The sequence below is a fragment of the Bos indicus genome, chromosome 14, assembly GCF_029378745.1.
Source record: "Bos indicus isolate NIAB-ARS_2022 breed Sahiwal x Tharparkar chromosome 14, NIAB-ARS_B.indTharparkar_mat_pri_1.0, whole genome shotgun sequence".
In the NCBI taxonomy this organism is placed as follows: domain Eukaryota; kingdom Metazoa; phylum Chordata; class Mammalia; order Artiodactyla; family Bovidae; genus Bos; species Bos indicus.
Genome location: NC_091773.1, coordinates 4,352,302 through 4,371,104, shown reverse-complemented (window position 1 = coordinate 4,371,104; position 18,803 = coordinate 4,352,302). Strand labels below are relative to the sequence as shown.

At 53.4% G+C, this 18,803-nt stretch overlaps 1 protein-coding gene across 1 annotated transcript in view; it reads right to left on the bottom strand.

Annotated features, from left to right (window-relative positions):
• COL22A1 (collagen type XXII alpha 1 chain) overlaps positions 1–18,803 on the bottom strand; it is a 224,614-nt gene that overhangs the window by 73,363 nt on the left and 132,448 nt on the right. The window contains exons 32-39 of the mRNA XM_070802401.1: positions 17,928–17,960; positions 14,874–14,927; positions 14,179–14,232; positions 13,170–13,223; positions 12,469–12,522; positions 10,855–10,908; positions 7,603–7,707; positions 6,247–6,291 (exon numbers count right to left, since the gene is read on the bottom strand). Of these exons, the coding sequence (XP_070658502.1) occupies positions 6,247–6,291; positions 7,603–7,707; positions 10,855–10,908; positions 12,469–12,522; positions 13,170–13,223; positions 14,179–14,232; positions 14,874–14,927; positions 17,928–17,960 (453 nt within the window). The remainder of the gene's footprint in view (positions 1–6,246; positions 6,292–7,602; positions 7,708–10,854; positions 10,909–12,468; positions 12,523–13,169; positions 13,224–14,178; positions 14,233–14,873; positions 14,928–17,927; positions 17,961–18,803) is intronic.

Below are 18,803 nucleotides of genomic sequence, written 5' to 3'. Positions count from 1 at the left end.
TCCACAGTTTATTGTGATCCACACAGTCAAAGGCTTTGGCATAGTCAATAAAGCAGAAATATATATTCTTCTGGAACTCTCTTGCTTTTTCGATGATCCAGCAGATATTGGCAATTTGATCTCTGGTTCCCCTGCCTTTTCTAAAACCAGCTTGAACACCTGGAAGTTCACAGTTCATGTATTGCTGAAGCCTGGCTTGGAGAATTTTGAGCATGACTTTACTAGCGTGTGAGATGAGTGCAATTGTGCGGTAGTTTGAGCATTCTTTGGCATTCGTTGCCTTTCTTTGGGACTGGAATGAAAACTGACCTTTTCCAGTCCTGTGGCCACTGCTGAGTTTTCCAAATTTGCTGACATACTGAGTGCAGCACTTTCACAGCATCATCTTTCAGGATTTGAAATAACTAAACTGGAATTCCATCACCTCCACTACCTTTGTTAGAAGTTAGTTAGCCAAGTTAGAAGACAAAAAATAAACTAAGCACTATACATATTAGAAAAATCCATATTCTTTTGCATCCCAGTTTCTCCTTTAAAAGTTAATATAGGGACTTCCCTTGTGGCCCGTGGTTAAGAATCTGCCCGCCAATGTAGGGGACACGGGTTCCATCCCTGGTTCCGGCAGACCCCACATGCCTCAGGGCAACTGAGCCAGTGCACCACAGCTACTGAGCCCGTGCCCTGAGAGCCTGTGCTCTGCAGTAAGAGAAGCCACTGCAGTGAGAAGCCTGCACTCCACCACTAGAGGGTGGTCCCTACTCACTGGAACTAGAGAGAACTCGAGTGCAGCAATGAAGACCCAGCACAGCCAAAAATGAATAAAAACTTAAAAAAAAAAGAACATTAACAAGGGAGTGGACCTCCCTTGTACTTTGTTTTAGCTCGCCTCCTTTCTTCTTCCCAAGGCTATATTTTACGCACAGCACAAAACCGTAACAGCTGCAAGCTAAACCACACCCATGTTGCAGTTTGTGTTCTTCTAAGTAGCTGTTCACACTCCTGCTTCTCGAACCAGCTGATCCTCACATGCGGGTCTTCTTTCATCCAGGTTCTAAGCTTCCAAATACTTCAGTTCAGTCGCTCAGTCGTGTCTGACTTTCTGTGACCCCATGGACTGCAGCACGCCAGGCTTCCCTGTCCATCGCCAACTCCCAGGGCTTACTCACTCATGTCCATCGAGTTGGTGATGCCATCCAACATCTCTATTGTCCCCTTCTCCTCCTGCCTTCAATCTTTCCCAACATCAGGGTCTTTTCAAATGAGTCAGCTCTTTGTGAGTTTCAGCTGCAACATCAATCCTTCCGATGAATATTCAGGACTGACTTCCTTTAGGATGGACTGGTTGGATCTCCTTGCAGTCCAAGGAACTCTCAAGAGTCTTCTACAACACCACAGTTCAAAAGCATCAATTCTTAGGTGCTCAGCTCTCACATCTATACATGACTACTGGAAAAACCATAGCCTTGATTAGATGCACTTTTGTTGGCAAAGTAATGTCTCTGCTTTTTAATATGCTGCCTAGCTTGGTCGTAGCTTTTCTTCCAAGGAGCAAGCATCATTTAATTTCATGTCTGCAGTCACCATCTGTGGTGATTTTGGAGCCCCCCCAAAATAAAAGTCTCTCATGGTTTCCATTATTTCTGAATACTTACCCACCAATTAAAACTCAGCCCAATCATTTCATTTCTATAAACCCACCTTTGCCTGCCCGCCTCTCAGCCTTCGAAAAACATTTGAATGTATCTTCGTTAACTTTAAGACACCACCCTCCCATTGTCTCTGACCTTCTGACTTTTATGTAAGTATCTTAAAAGAATAAATATTCCATTGATTCATTCATCCATTAGTTCAACAAATATTTGTCAAGTACCTAAATGGAGTCAGACTCTATGTTGGGCACAGCATCTACACAGTTCTGCACCCACAATGCCTACTGTTGGGCCTGGAACAGCCCTTTAACAGCCAATCCCTGAATGCCTGAATAAGTGAATCTATCATCACTCGCATTTTGTCAGGTACTAAATTTTGCTGTTGACCAAAATCAACTTTTTGCTCAGGAGGGAATATGATGAATGACCTCTGGCAGCCCTGCCAAGAATCTGAGTCACAACTGATCTCTGCTGCAGGAGCACAGGCCTGGCTCCATTTGTATGCTTATGGCCCTCTGTGATACCAACACTTCCCCGAAGCAACAGCTTAATGGACTGAAACTCGGAGAAAATGGCTCCAAGAAAAGAGCCAAAGACCTTAAAGCTCAGTCAGAATAAGCAAGGAGGTTCCTGATTAGAAGAAAGGGGGCATGTGAGCTCTAATCTAGAATAGTGACTGTGTTATCTGTTTGGAAGACACTCTGAGCCAGCCCAACAGTGTTTAGGGAGGAAAATGTGTGAGGTCATGGAAGGAGGAGGTCATTTATTGAAAAACTATGTGCTGTGAGATTACTTATCCACAGGAGCCCACTGGGGGTTAACCACGTTTTACTCCTTCATACAGAAAAGGAACAGAGTCTCAGAAACAACAAGCCCCTTGCCCTTATGTCATAGATCTTGGGCTTCCCATGTGGCATCAGTGGTAAAGAACCCACCTGCCAAGGCAAGAGACATAAGAGATGTGAGTTCGCTCCCTGGGATGGGAAGATACCCTGGAAGAGGGCATGGCAACCCACTACAGTATTCATGCCTGGAGAATCCCATGGACAGAGGAGCCTGCAGGGCTATAGCTCATAGGGTCGCAAAGACTCAGTCAGGACTAAAGCGAGGGCATGCACGCATCTATCTTACAGGTAGCTGGGCTGGGATCCTAACCCAGCTCCGTCGGAAGGCAAAGCTTGTTCATTTCGCTAGAAACAAGTCCACCCAAGAGAAGGAAAGGCATCTTTAAGAGTCTTTTTGTGGCTGTAAGTCACTATGAAGGGCTGAGAAAGCACCAAGGAAAATCCTTGTAGCGCACTCTTAAGTCCCCAGGGGTTTTCAGCACCAGGGACAGCACCCAGGCAAGGCCCACAGCTAAACGCTGTGAGGAAGGGCGTCTCTCCCCTTCCTCCCACCTTGTCCCCCCACGAGCCCCTCATTCTACAACTAAAGATCTCTCTGATTCCAATTTACCTTCCCAATGCCAGCTGACTAGGGAAACTTTTATTCTAAACTACATTCCACCTTGCAAACATATACAGTATTAACGCTGAAAGGGTCATCTGTTTACACATCTCATATGTAAACAGGGAGAGAGCACAGCTTACCATGGGCCCCATGGATTTGAAACTGGCTGGTCAACTGTACCCCAGGGCAAGGCCCTCTGCACATCTCACCCCAGGTCTCCGCCCACCTCTCTTCTCCACGCCTCACTGCCGCCTCCCAGCACTTCCACTGGGGCTTCTCTCTCCAAAAACAGGCCGACAGGGATGAGTCAGGTCTCTCTAGACCCCTCACCTTCTTGCTGAACCCTAAAGTAGACTCCACAGGGTGATCTAATGATAAGGATCACTAATATTTATTGGGCACGTACATGCGGCAAACATAAGGCTAGGCAGGCAAATACTTTATTTGCATTACATCATTTTTTCCCCAAACTCTGCCTGGGAGGTAGATTTTTATCAACCTCATAAATAAGCAGCCCAGAGAAAGGACGTCTTTACCCATTTCCGCATCTCTCGTTTCTGGTGCCCTTCCCAGTGCCCTTGCCTCCCTGCCTTCTAAGAGGCAATTGATTTCTCCCAGATCCTGAAATCCCTCCTCTAGGGGGAACTGAGAGCTCAAAGTGCTGCCGGGCAGAAGCCGGGCTCACGGCATCACGCAGGGACCTCAGACACACGGCTGAGCTGGCTGTGGATCAGGGGTCCTCCAGTCCCTGGTCCTGCCGCCCTGCTTCACACAAGCCCACTGCTCTGGGCACAAGGAATTATTTTACAGGCCTGCAAATTCAGGCAAAGTTGTTTCCATTTTTTTTTTTTTTCTTCTTCAGAAACTAGGGAGTTGTCAAATATTTGCTCAGATCACTCAAAAGAACTCCCTCATTTCTTTTTACTTTCATCGTGAAAAACAAAATCACCATTAGGGAACGCACTTGATCTTCGTCAGTACAACCTCAGTACGACTGCAGAGGTCACCTGCCTGAAGGGTGGAAAAAATCAGGCAGCAGGTTTAACCTAGAAAGTGAAAGTCACTCAGTCGGGTCCGACTCTTTGCAGACTATACAGTCTTTGGAATTTTCCAGGCCAGAATACTGGAGTGGGTAGCCTTTCCCTTCTCCAGGGGACCTTCCCAACCCAGGGCTTGGACCCACGTCTCCCGCATTGCAGGCAGATTCTTTAGCAACTGAGCCACAAGGGAAGCCCCCAGCAATTACTCCTGAGTGCTCAAATTCCATATCCTGGTTATTACTGTAAACCAAGATTTTACATACTATAAAAACAATATACTCTGTGGTTTTGTGGCTAAGATCCCAAAAACACAGCCAAAAAATAAAAGGAGAGAAATAAAAGAATGAGTATCTGGGCCTTCAGATAAAACTTCCCGTAAGAGCAGCATAAATGGATTCCCAAAGTGTTGTATCTTCAGTAACTGGGCTGGGTGCTAAGGATGTGGTTTAGGAAAGTGCTGGCTGACTCAGAAAGTGGGTCCAGGAAAGATAGCCGGTGACACCAAAGGCACATAAAAAGAAATTTTAAAAATCTGTTTGTATAAATATATGCAAATGGATAAAAATATGGTAACTCTACACTAATGCTTCATATAATTTTGAATATATTTGTTAAACTAAAGCAAAAAATAAACATTCTAATGTCCTTCACTGACTATGTCACCCACGTTCATAAGTTTATGCATCTGAGCTGGTCAAGCAGTCGTTCACTGGCTGTGGGGGCCTGTACAACACATGCTCTGCTCTGAACACATTCTATCTCGTGCACCTCTGGTCTTCTCCCATGGTAGGACCCTGCAGAGAACTCCTTCCTTGTCTTCCCCTTCAGCTGCTACACACATTTTAGAATCGGGACAAACATCATCTCTGCCAAGAAGCCTTCCAGAGTCAAACCAGGCTGGGCCGGGAGCCCCCTCTGAACACTTGTGCCTAAGCCTCCCTCTATCCCAGCATCTGTTCATCTGCTTCTCCCCCAGCTCCTGAGCCAATAGAGGGCTGGGGAAACGTGCCACTCATCCCTGACATCCCCCAGCCCACCTCCAGATCTGACACGCACCAGAGGCTCAGCAGATCCGCAATGAATGAGATAATAAGCATGTCGTTAATGGATGCATGAATGACTCAATGAACTCATTGATTCAGTGTAAGGATAACTTCAGGAAAACTGTCCTCATCACCCAGGAAAGTTCGCTTATGAATACTCCCTCATGGGCAAAGTCGTCTTTTCTGAGTCATGGTTACAAGTAAATTGAACAAGAGACGCCTGCTATTGACTGAAGTGTCTGCCTTTCCTCTAGGAGGCCTGGCTAGATGACAACCAACCCCCTCCCCTGCAGGGTCAGGAGGTTGGTGGAAATGAGTGACCACCTCCGGGCCTGGCCCACAAAATCTTCCCACAAGGTCCTCTACCATCTTTTCCATCATTTACTCCGGCGTACGGAGGACTCGATAGGAGACACTGAAGTCTTACAGGAGGGAGTGCACGGGACCAGGAACGTGGGCCCCTGAACGGCCGTGTGGTCAGGACTCTCCACTCACCAAAACTCCCATTACACTTCACGTGAATGCAGAATAAAGTTATATTACGTTAATCATCTGAAATCCGAGGACCCTTTGTGTCCCCAGTTAAACCAACAAGACTTGTCATTGTTTAGTCATTAAGTCATGTCCGACTCTTTTGTGATCCCTTGGACTGTAACCCACCAGGCTCCTCTGTCCACGAGATTTCCCAGGCAAGGATACTGGAGTGGGTTGCCATTTTGTCCAGGGGCTTTTCCCAACCCAGGGATCGATCTTGGGTCTCCCGCATTGACAGGTGGGTTCTTCACCACTTAGCTACCAGGGAAGACCCCAGTACAAGACTACATCTACTCCTTCACTGGCTGCATGCATCTTTTGCGACTAATTTAACTGCAAGTATTTATTAAGGAACAACTGTGTGGCACCCACTTCCATCTCATGGTTCAGAGCTGCAGAGGCTTTTGTTAGGTGACAAGCGATGAACGTGGAAGTAAACAGGGGTGCCCAGAGATGCTCACAATTAACTCTGGCATGTTCACTTTCTAAGTGCAACCCACGGTATGTACAGTTTGGTAGATAAATACTCACCTTGGTTCCCAGAGGTCCTGGCAATCCAGGTGGGCCACGAAGTCCCTGGGAAAACAAATGGGACAAAGACGATCATGGAACCACGAGTGACCATCTACCCATCTACCCTGTGCTCTGGGGACACACAGGACCGGGCTCTCTCCACGACCTGCTGTGCATAAAGCAAAAGCAGCTGGTTTTGAGACACAGGAGCCTTGGGTGTGAATTCTGACCCTATCACCTACCAGTTCTGCATGACCTCGAGCAAACCCCTCAGATCTCTCTTAGTTTCCTTTCTTAAGATCCTTTTTTTTTTTTTTCCTGTTTTTAGGTAGTGAAATTTCATTTTATTAATTTTTATTTTGTATTGGAGTATACTTGAGGTGTTGTGCTGTTTTTGAGATGTACAACAAAGCGACTCAGTTACATATACACATGTGTGCTGTGTGCTCAGTCGTGTCCCACTCTTTGTGACCCCATGGACTGTAGCCCACGAGGCTCCTCAGAGGTCCATGGCATTTTCCAGGCAAGTGTACTGGAGTGGGGTGCCGTTTCCTTTCCAGGGAATCTTCCCGACCCAGGGATCAAGCTGCCTTTTGTGCCTCTGGTGCTGGCAGAAGGATTACACATACATACACCCACTCTTTTCCAGATTTTCCCAAATAGGTTATTACAGAGTATGGAGCAGAGTTTGCTGGGCTTGGAGGTGCTAGTTGACTACCTATATTATAGTAGTATGTATATGTTAATCCCAACCTCCTAACTTATCCCTCCCTGCAAGATCCTTATTTTTCAGATTCCCTCAAATAAGGTCAAGGCCAGGTTTCAGGTTTTTTCGCTGTAGGGGCTCTTCTGATCCCAAATTCTGGTCTCTTTCTTACTTACCACTTTCTGTCCAGGACACACTAAAATGTGTTTAAGTCCCCATGCACGTAACACCCTCATGAACTTACACACACAGCTCATCTGTCTGCAACACCCACTCTGTGCTAGTCCATCTAAAAAATAATTTCTTCCAACTTTCACTTTTTGCATAGATGCCACTTCCTGTGTGAGGCTTCCCCGGCTTACACAGATCAGGGAAACCCTTCTCCAGGATGGCCGAGCTACGGTCATCAGACTGCTCGGCTGTCTTGTGAGCATCTCAACAGCACAGGCTCTAACCCATGTCTGCGTCCTCGGAGCCTGACCCACAGCTAGCAGTCCACACGGGACCCTGTGCCGTGCTGGCCTGATGCGGGCGGGAGCCAGCTGCTGCCCCCATACAAGACCCCTTTCCCAGCCCAGCGGCTTTCTTGCAAAGTTTGACAGCGGAGCCTTTTTTCCTTTTCTAATTCCATCGTGGCCGTTACAGTCACCGAAGCCCCCGACACTTACCGGGTCTCCATCTTTCCCTCTTCCAGGGGGCCCGGGGGGCCCGGGGGAACCAGGATCGCCCCTGGGGCCGGCTGGCCCTGGGCTCCCTTCTTCTCCTGCTGCTCCCTGGAAAGACAAGTGACAGTGTCCGGGATCAACGAGATGCAGAAAGTAAGGTTTTCAATGGACGACCAATCTAAAGGGAGGGCTTCCCTGGCGGCTCGGTGGTCATAAAACCACCTGCCAATGCAGGGGCAGAGGGTTCAATCCTTGGGTCAAGAAGATCCCCTAGAGTAGGAAATGGCAACCCACTCCAGTAACCTTGCTTGGAAAATTCCATGGGCAGAGGAGCCTGGCAAGGCACATGGGGTTGCAAAAGAGTCAGACACGACTTAGTGACTAAACCGCCACCACCTCCTGAAAGGGATGGGTGGGCTTCCTGGTGATGCCCTGCTTCAGAAAGCCAACCCCTTCTGAAGGCACAGAGGACAAGCTGTGTAATGAGACCCCCAAATTCATATGCCAAAGCCCTCAACTCCAGCACTTCAATGTAGAAATATGGTGTAATTAGTTGAGAGGTGCTGATACTGGAGTAGCATGGAGCCTAACCCAGAAAGAACTGCTGTCCTCACGAGAAAGGGAAATCTGGACACAGGCCTGTGTAGAGGGAAGTCCATGTGAAGACACGGAGAAAAGACAGACATCAATAATCCAGGGAGAGGGGCCTGGAAGACATCCTTCCCTCACAGCCCCCAGGAGGAACCAGCACATCTGACATCTTGATTTAGGGCTTCCCAACGCAGTGAGAATGGTGACACAGCGCGATTCTGTGGTTTAAGGTACCCAATCTGTGATGCTCTCGTTACAGCAGCCTTAGCAAACTATACAGCGTGGAACATGGGCATGGGAGGACACTGTAGTTCTCTGGTCCAACCTTCCGCCCGCGGCAGGAAGCCATCAGGTGTGCTTCTTCCAGGCAGCCCTCCCATTCCTGCTTGGACTCCTTCGAGAGCACAGAGCTCACCACCTCCCCAGGCAGCTCATCTCCTTACTGGGCAGCTCCATTAGATGCTGTCTTTATATTCAGCCAAGACAGTCCTCTCTGAAATCTTCCAGAGGTTTGACTTCAAACTCAGGGCTATGCAGACAACATCCAATTCCTCTTCACACGACAGGCCTTCAGTGATGCGAGCACCACGTGGGGATCCAAAGTGGGGAGAGAGAGAGGGAGCCAGGATCTGATGAGGGAGGGAGCTGGGCTCGGGGTTTGCTCCCGTTTCTGACCACACGCCAGTGCCCCGTGCAGCCCCAGCCTGGACTGCTGCGGAGACCCCGTGGCCACAGGAAGTCCCTCTCCGGGCAGGGCTTTCTTGGGCCTAAGCTGCCACCTGCACCAGGCATTCCGGATGCGGAAGTGAGGGGAGGTACCGTGTCCCACGGAGGGCAAAGCAAAGGACGGAGAGGACCTCTCTCCAGGCACAGGGCAGAATCAGCTCCTGCAAGTCTCAGGCCACCCACTGGACAGTCAGAGAGAAGAGCAGATCCTGCTGTGAGGGATTTTTACCACTTTGTACAGCACCGGAGGGGTAGTCCCCTTGCAAATGCATTCTTCTGCTCATCAGAGCAGAGGTGTCTGGCTCCCTCTAGAGGCTGAATGAGCCAACTGCTGTTACTGTTTCAGTTCAGTTCAGTTCACTAATGAAAGAGAAAGTCGCTCAGTCCTGTCCGACTCTGCGACACCATGTACACTACAGTCCATGGAATTCTCCAGGCCAGAATACTGGAGTGGGTAGCTGTGCCCTCCTCCAGGGGATCTTTCCAAGCCAGGGATCGAACCCAGGTCTCCCACATTGCAGGCGGATTCTTTACCAGCTGAGCCACAAGGGAAGCCCTAAGTTGTGTCTTTTTAAGTCATGACTCTTAGTGACCCCATGGACTGTAGCCCGCCAGGCTCCTCTGTCCATGGGATTCTCCAGGCAAGAATACGCGAGTGGGTTGCCATTCTCTCCTCTGGGGCATCCTCCTGAACCAGGGATCAAAATCGAGTCTCCTACCTGGGAAGCCCCAGACGTTCTCACGTTTGCTCAACTAGTCCTCAACATTCCCTTCTAACCAACCCTCTTCTAAGCCCCTTCTAATTTGTCAGTGCCCGTGTGTCCCAGAATAGAGGCCCATCCTTTACACATGGTAATAATCAAAGCAAACAGATGGCCCAGGTTTCTTTTCTTTTTTTTTTTTTTCTCCCTCGCTTAAGGAGATTTTCCACAGGCTGGTCAATTATTTTTCTTCATAACAGATCACTCCTTCTCCAAGGGATGCATTTACAAACAGCCTTCCCATCAAAACGTAAAAGTTTGTATTTACTCCTATTACAACGTTTTGCCAAAACAGAAAAGATAAAATGGTCACACCTTCCAAAGGTCCCAGGTGAAGTGGACCTGAAGGAATTTGCATTGGTAAGTTCAGAGACAGGAGAGCTGGGTAAGGGTTGGCTGCGGAGGACGCATCAGGAGTTGGGGTGGGGTGAGGGGGGGCACTGGGATTTCTGTCTCTGGATGAGAAGCCTCCGCTGGGGGCTCGGGACAGCAAGCCCCTCCCCCCTCACCGCCTGCTCTCTGCCGCACATCAGGGCCTCAGCTCCTCCTCGCCACCCGTGTGGCCCTGCGGTCCGTGTGGGCTCAGTGCGAGCCTGAGACCCGGGCTCCTCAGCCCTGACACTGCTGATGCTCACGGCAGACGGTCTGCACTGAGAAGGGGTGCAGTCCTGTGGGTGTTCAGAATCCCCATCTCCACCCACAAGATGCCAGAAGTCGGAGTAAACATGGGAGACACATGCTAGAATGTGAGGTCAGGACGTGCCGGGGAGCCTGCCCCTCTGCCCTCGGGGTATTGCTGTTTTGGGGGAGGACACCATGTCTCTCTTCTTCCTAATGAATAAAGCTTTTCTCATAGCCTGGGAAGGTTTAATTGCGCATGGGATAGTATGGGGTGGCTATGCTGGAGCACTGAATTGAGAGAAAGGGGGGTTTGGGAGGCAGACAGACCAGCTCTCCGGCTCAGCAGCTATGGGAGGCAGGACACAGAACTTCAGTCTACACCTCTGTTGGGCAGGGCCTCATCTGACCCTGCGTCTGTGGCGAGGATTAGAGGAGCCGACTGCAGAGGAGCCCTCGGCCACCGGGTCCTGAAGTGGGTCTGAGCAGAGCGGGCTCTTTTCCTGCCTCTTAAAAGCTGAGAACCGCTGCGGAGGGTGGAGACCACCCTGCGTCTTACCTTCTCACCACGCTCCCCATCTTTCCCAGGGGGGCCTCTGGAGCCCGGGGGACCCTAGAGACAGAAAGGTGATTGACAAGGTCAAGTTAAAGAGGGCCCAGGGCACTCAGAGAAGAGCGTTGGGCCCCCTCCGGTAAGAGGCTCCTGACTCGTTCTCCACCTCTGACTTATTCCTCCTCCGCTGCCCTCCCACCACCTCCCTGTCCCCCGGGGACCGTCACGCATCCTCGCACATCCTCGCATATCGGAGCTCTAACCACGCGGCCCTGCTTCCCGGCGGCCTGCCCACTGTGGGCTGTGGCTCTCAGAGGGCAGGCAGGGTGTGGCACGGAGGGGACCTCAGGGAGGAGAGGGTGACCCAAGAGCACAGCCTTGGCGTCGGCAACCTGCCCGTGTCGTGAGCGTCCCCCAGAGGCTGACTTTTCGAGGCAAGGCTCAGGGCAGGCATCCCGTGGACGCACCAGCAGGGACGTCAGGAAGAGGACGGGCGGGTAGGGACACGTTCGCGTGGCTGCAGCCGGTCCTGCTGGGGGCTCCGTGGTCCAACGGCAGACGTGCGCCTGGAGCAGCTCCCCCAGGGGTGAAGGAGGTGGGCCGTTTACACACCTGTCGGCCAGGGCTGCTTCTGCTGCTGCTACTGGCCACATGCCATGTGGCTGGACCATAAGGTCTCTTAAGGCCAGAGAAAACCCTCGGGCCAAGGGATGCAGGGCTGGCTCCGGGAAAAGTGTGCTGACACTGCGGGGGGAGGGTCACGTGACACTGGCCAGGGTCTCGTGGTCTCCACAGCAACCACTGACCACGTGACGCAGCCTCCCTGTGCCTCAGTCTCCTCCTGAGTGAAACGGGGCCACTTCTGACAGTCACCTCCCAGGGTCGTGAGGAGTCAGGGAGTGTGAAGGACTTACAACAGTGCCTGGCACACACCTACACCCACATCTGTCCTCTAAGCCGCTGCGATTAGTAACAGAAAAGCTGGTGACAGAACAGGACTGGACTCAACCTGTCTGAGGAGCACAGTTCACCGATGCCCTCCACCGGATGCCACTGGGTGTTGTGTTCCACAATTGAAATAGAAATCAATGTCCAGGGTGGCTCTTAACGCGGGTCACAAGCAGACCCCAGGGCCCCATGGGGTGGCCGCCTCCGCAGGCCAAGCGCAGCGGGGCACGAAGGTGAGCCTACACAGCCCACACGCTCCAGGCTAAAGAGAAAGCTGAGGCCTCAGGAGGCCCCCACAGAGGCCTGGCAGCCAGTGAGCTGCGGCTAGGACCCGGCAACCCGACAGTCAGGGCGTCTCACATTCCTGCAGGTTCATCCTGCTTCTGCCAAGGCCAGTTGTGACGCTGATCCTGCATCAGCACTACTACAGCTTTCTGCCCCCAACAGTTTCCTTCACCACACTGAGGTCTCCTGAGTTACCGAGAGCCTCAGGTTGTAGCTTTGTAGGTATCTTTGCTGGGCCTCAATTTCCCCATCTGTGAAATGGGAGCAGGGATGCCTACACCCTGAGTTCTGTCGTGGAGGATACATGAGTTCACCAGGGGGATGGACACCATGGATCCACAACCAGCGCCGGTGTCCCTGCCCTCCCCACCCACCCCAGTTACTCACCACGCTCCCTGGGGGGCCGCTGGGGCCAGGGGGCCCTACAAGTCCAGGAACTCCCTATAGAGAGGCAGAAGACGGTCAGAAAGCCAAGGAATTGATCACAAGCGGCTCCCCCAGTCTTTCTCCAAACTTGCCTCCTATTCAACTCTCCCTGATTTGCTAAAAATGCTTCTAGATGACATTCCCTCCACAGGAAGGATGACCCTCCTGTCCGGGAGGGTCCAAGCCTCAAAGGAGGTGGATTCCAGCACAGAGAGGGGTGACAGGAGGCCAGGAGGACTCTGGGACAATCCTAAGGCCACGGCATGGAGGCGGCAGGGAGAAGGAGTGGGTATTGAGGGGAGGGCAGAGAAGGTCAGGTGCTGTCAAGCACACGTCTCAGGTGGGGCGTGGCCTCTAGCTTCCGAGCATGGGGGAATGGAAACCCTGAAAATGGAAGAAAATCTGCAGATGTGCACTACGGAGACACGTGCTCTGGTACAATGTAAGTTGATTGTAAGGGTGCGAACAAGCTTTGGAGACGAGCAAGAGGATCTGGTGAGGCGGGTAGACAGGAGCCAGCCCTGGGCCCGGCCAGCCCTCCAGTGTGGACAGCACCTTCCCAGCCCTGTCCGCACACTCAGCGGGGAGCTGGGCGCCCGGGGGCAGGGGTCAGCCCAGCCCCCTCCCATGGGCCCGGGAGGCAGTGGCCAGGAAGAACTCACGGGGCTCCCGGCTGCTCCAGGCGCTCCCTGGGCGCCTTCTTGTCCCTTGGCGCCCTGCAAGGGAAACAGAAAGAAGTGAGACACCTCCTGCAATGCCGTTCTCGGTCCTACGCAGCGACGTGGGGGCACTTTGTCATCAGAATCAGGCAACCCAAACGCAAAGGACAGGATTCCCTAGCGACTCAGAGATAAAGATTCCGCCTGCCAATGCAGGAGATGCAGGTTTGATCCCTGGGTCGGGACCCCCTGGAGAAGGAAATGGCAACACACTCCAGTATTCTTGCCTGGAGAATCCCATGGACAGAGGGGCCTGGTGGGCTATAATCCATGGGGTCACAGAGTCGGACATGACGGAGCGACTAAACCACCACGACCAAACTGAAAGGACAGGGAGCAGGTTTATAGGTGCAGAGATCACAGCTCCAGGCCCCCTAAACTTCTTCAGTCTTCACCACCCCCAGGACACAGGCAGCAGCCCCTACCCTTCATCTTGACGTATACGAGGCGCAGAGGGATGGGCCTGCCCAGGTGCAAACAGGCAGCCGGGGGCCCCTGGGATCTGAGCTTGGACAGGCCACTCAGAGCACGCGAAACACTGCCCAGCACAGAGCCAGTTAAGAAGCCAATCAAAATACAATCAAAATGCCAACACTCTCTAGGAGTCCTTTAAATTGGCATTGGAGATTTCCTGCACTTGAAAAGCCTCCGAGAGTCAGGACCCCCTGGATTTTAAGAGCTGTCGGGGAGGGAGGGTGCAGCAGGTTACCAGCTCTCCTAAACCCACACTTCAGTGACAGAGAAATGACCTCCTGGGCTCCAGAGGTTGCATTTTGGGGTTTTCTGGGAGAACCTCTCTCCCCAGGCCCTGGACTCAGTCCTAGCAGCGCCTGTTGCGGCGCCCCCTGGTGGACACTCCTAGAATGACAGGGTGGAGGGGCCGGCGAGGGGCGGGAAGAGCTAGCAGGAATTTCTGCTCTGGGAGCCAACGGCGGACAGAGGGCTCTCTTACCGGTGGTCCAGTGGGTCCCCGAGGCCCCAGTTCTCCAGGATGACCTGGCGACCCCTGCAATGAAACAACCCATCAGCAGACGAGGTCACACCCTTGCTCTGGGGAGGCATGAACATGGGCAACGGGAAGGGATTGAGATCCACAAAGAGGAGGGAGGAGGAAGGAGCTACATTCAGCTCAGCAGGGCTCCTGTGTGCAGTTCAGACAGGCCCTTAGGTGTCAGATCTCAGGAAAGCAGACACACAGGGTGAGGGGTGCGGGGGCAGGGTGTGGGGCAGGAATGAGGGGTAGGGGTGTGGACGGGGGTGAGGGGAAGGGTGAGGGGTGGGGTGAGAGGCAGGGGTGAGGGGCGGGGTGAGGGGAAGGGGTGAGGGGCGGGGTGAGAGGCAGGGGTGTGGGGCGGGGTGAGAGGAAGGGGTGTGGGGAGGGGTGCAGGGAGGGGTGAGAGGCAGGGGTGAAGGGAGGGTTAAGGGGCAGAGGTGCAGGCAGGGGTGCGGGGAGGGGTGCAGGGCAAGGTGTGGGGCAGGAATGAGGGGCAGGGGTGCAGGGAGGGGTGAGGGGCGGGGTGCGGGGCAGGGTGCGGGGTGGGGTTCAGGGTGAAGGGAGGGGTAAGGGGCAGGGGTGCGGGCAGAGATGAGGGGAGGGGTGCGGGAGGGTGCAGAAGGGGTGCGGAGTGCAGAGCAGAGAGCACTCACCGGCTCCCCAGGCGCACCAGGATCGCCCTTCTCTCCCCTGGGCCCTGGTTCTCCCTGTTGGCAGAGAAGCAGAGTAAGGCAGCTGCGCCTGGCTCACCCTCGGGTTGGCCGCACAGACGTTCCAGGCCTGTGTAGGCACCTTGCGCTGGAGAAGCGAGCAGAAGCCGGCACCACCCTGTGCAGTTTCCACGCTGCTTTCTCCACCCACGACCTTGCCCCCGAGGTTCCTGCCTGCCCCCCACTGCCCAAGCCCATCCCTGATCCCTGAGTTAGCATCCCCACCGCCTGGGCTGGGGCCCCGCTCCCCCTACACCAGCTGTTGATGGAATGTGCACGCTCCACCGCAGAGGGCCGGGGTTCAGTGAGGACACCCCGACAACGAGGCTTTCAACAGAGGCAAGCTCCTTCCTCCTTCCAGAATCTCCATCTCCCACCAGCTCAGAAGAACACACTCTGGCTCCATTTGTCAGACAATATCCTTATCTCTAGCTTGCTTTCCCCCTAGAAAATTTCCCAAGGCAGGAATTTGCAAAAGCGCTTTGTCTGGTCCTCAAGTCACTGGAGACACGACCCATAAAGATGGAAGGGCTGACGGGATGGAATTGGGGGACACAGAGGGAAGGACCGCTGCGTGCTTTCTGCCAGCGGGGGAAGGGACTATGGGGGTCGGGTCAGGAGAGGGACCCTGACGCTCTCAGACAAGATGCTCCAGGCGTTTCTCCCCAGGGCCTGAGATCCAGGAGCAGACTTCACCATGGGGGTGCTCAGCAAGCGCCCATCAACAGCTGCTGAATGCTGAACGCGGGAGCCTCCTTGTCCTCCACCGCTCCCCGCTGGTGATGCCAGCCCAGGGAGATGCCCGCTCTGGGCTCAACAACTGCAGGCACTGGCCAGGCCTCCCAGAACCCTCTGCAGGCACAGGGGGTGGGTCAGGCTGCTCTTCCAGGGAGCGGCTTCTGAACCAGTTACAAAGCCCCCGTAAGCTCTCAGCTGTACTGTCTCCCAGCCTGAGACAGCCTGTCACTCCATCCTCCAGACAAGGAACGGGTTCCTGCTCCTGACATCGAATCTGCACACCAGCTAACAGTCCCTGCTCTGCTCCCCACTGTCATCACCATGCTGCCTCGTGGCTTCCCCAGATGGGATCCCCGACATCCCCAGGAGGCTTCTTGTTCCTGCAACAAGAGTTCGGGCTCTCCTTCCAGCCTTCCTCCCCTTTCTAGTCACCTTAATTATGCTGCAAACTTTGTGCATACATGCATGCTAAGTCATTTCAGTCGTGTCCGACTCTTTGTGACCCTGTGGACTATAGCCCGCCAGGCTCCTCTGTCCAAGGGATCTGGTTGCCCCTCCAAATCTCCAGCCCTCGCTGTGTACAGGGACTCAAAGGCAGACCACTGAGGTGAGCAGGGAGAAGTCAGAACAATGGCTTCCAAAACCACCAATACAAACACGGTTACCACGGCAACGAGGCAGCCCCAGAGGAATTCATGCAGTAACCCCCAATGAATCCTTTTTCCCGTGGACACAATTTCCTTGCTTTGCACCTGTAAGTGGCCTCCTGGTTTCTGCAGAGCTCAGACCCTGCAGGAAGGTGTCCCCCTCACCAGGATTCAAAGGGGAGGCTGGGCAGACCTCTGGCCCCTCTCAGTCCCTTCCCGTGAGAACACCTTGGACATCATCTTTTACGGATGGAGCGGTTCCTTTACAGAGAGGCGGGATGTGTAGGTTTGCCGCAAGCTTTAGGGATTCAGGGTGGGCAAAAGGGAGGAGTCCCAGAGGATGAAGGGCTGAGGCATCGTGTAGGGGGATATGGTTCTGGAAGAGGAAGGTGGTGGGCCAGTGTGACAGAGCCTCAAACCTCGGCACCGGCGGGGACAGCGGTTCAGCCAGGGCCTTACGGCCGATAGCTACATCCCGATTCCTGACTCCAGGAAGGCCCTGTGCAAGGTGCTTTGCTCCTCGAACCTCGGGCCATCATCTGTGAGCTGGGCACAGGGCCAGTCAGAGCGATGCCTGCCCTGTGCCCACCACATTCAAGGCTCTCCTGCTTTGTCCCTCTGAGCCCTTCCTTCGAGAGAGAAGACGCAGCCGGAGCCCTGCCTGCTCTCCCCTCAGCATCCTTGGACACTCCTGCAGTCCCCTGCCTCCCCCCACCACCTAGGGACGGCCCCCTTGCCCTCCCTTCCTGCCCGTTCCTCCTCCAAAGCAGCTCAAAGTCCTCCCTCTCTTTCCGTGACGATTTTGGCACTCAGTCTCTCTCTCTCTCTCTGCTCTGTTCTTTTCCATCACATCCAGGATCTCTTTAGCTTCTCAAGTTGTAGTTACTTAATAGCAGCGATGTGGAGAAGGGTCCTCTCCTAAGCCTCTTGGCCAACACACGTGGTGCAGCAGGTCAAGTCCTAACCACAGGAGAACCATGTCCCCAAGAGCGAACCAACAAAGGAGGCGAGCTTGGTGATGTCAGAGACCCTGAACACGCTCGTTTTCACAGAAGCCCCTCGAGAAAGAGGAGGGAAAGGCTCCTGGAGACTGTGGCCACGTTGAGTGTCCTTTTCCATCATGTGCTTCCGTCTTCAGAAAGAGCCACGTGCTCTCCCACCAGCCACCTCCCCAAGCAGGTTCGGTCCCCACTGGCCCCTGAATGGCCCTCTAAGACTTGGCCCCCAAGACCCCCAGGCCGGCCCCCTCTGCCCTTTCACCTTCTGCCGCACACAGGGCTCTGTCCTGCTTGGAACAACCGGCCACCCTGTGCAGTGAGGGGGTCACTTTACCCAAAGAGAGGGGTGGCCTTTACCCTCGGCTACTGGGAGGCCCCGTCCCGGCCCCTGACCCGGGAGGTCCCATCTGCCCCTGGAGCTGGTTGGTCCCTCGCCCAGCCCGCTCCCTGCCGGCTGCCAGGACAAGGTCGGGAACCCAGAGGCCTGACAACAGTTGGCAGGTCAGGGCCGAGGGTCAGGACGCAGCCCAGCCCCCTGCCCCCCAGAGCACCCAGGGGCATCGCAAGCCCCGCCAGGGGGCACCGGGCAGCCACAAGGCACCGCCACTACTTACGGGCATTCTCGGGTGTGGTGTGAACAGGGAAGTCTGCAAAGGAGACCACAGAAACAAGACAGACGTAAGTGGACATCAGCAACCTGCCTCGGACAGACCTACCGGTGAATGCAGCTTCAGGGGCTCCTTTAAGGATGATTTTCAACAGAATCGCACATTCCTTTTAAAGTCCTTACCCTCCATATGAGGCCATCCCCTGCCTCAGCTACTAACTGACCAATCCCTACGTGCCCAGACAAGGCCAGTTCCCAGAGCCATGTTCATCTCCCTTCCTGCACCACCCCCCACCCCGAAATTGATTAAAGCATAGAATACCAAGGCTGGAAAGAAACATTCAAGTGAAAAAAAAAAAAAAAACATGCAAACCATGCTCACATATTTATATAGCCTTTGTTTTTTTAATTTAGTATTTATTATATATCCGAAACTACACAATGTACCTTACATGTTTCAGTCAATTTTCACTACAAATGTACAAGACACAGCTCCGTATTTTTTTTTTTTTTCTTAACAGATGAGAAGATGGAGTCTTCTTCACACTAAATAACATGTTTAAGATCACAATGCTGGTGAGCAGCACAGCTGGGATTCAAACCCACTCTTTTCTTCTGGCTTCAAAGCCCCTGCTCTTTACTCACGCCTGAACCCCAACTCATAATGCCCACCCTGGGACCTGCAGAGGGTGGAGGTGTGAGTCACGGGTGTATACCCACGTTGCAGTCTCACCCTGGACAAGCTGCTTCCTGCCTCTGACCTCATGCCCACAGGCAGCAGGTGGGCATGGGCGCCAAGTGTCTAGCCAGTGTTCTGACCAGCGATAACCGTGCGGCCGAATAAACTAAATCAATAAGCACAAGGTGGTTCTTACAGAAGCTC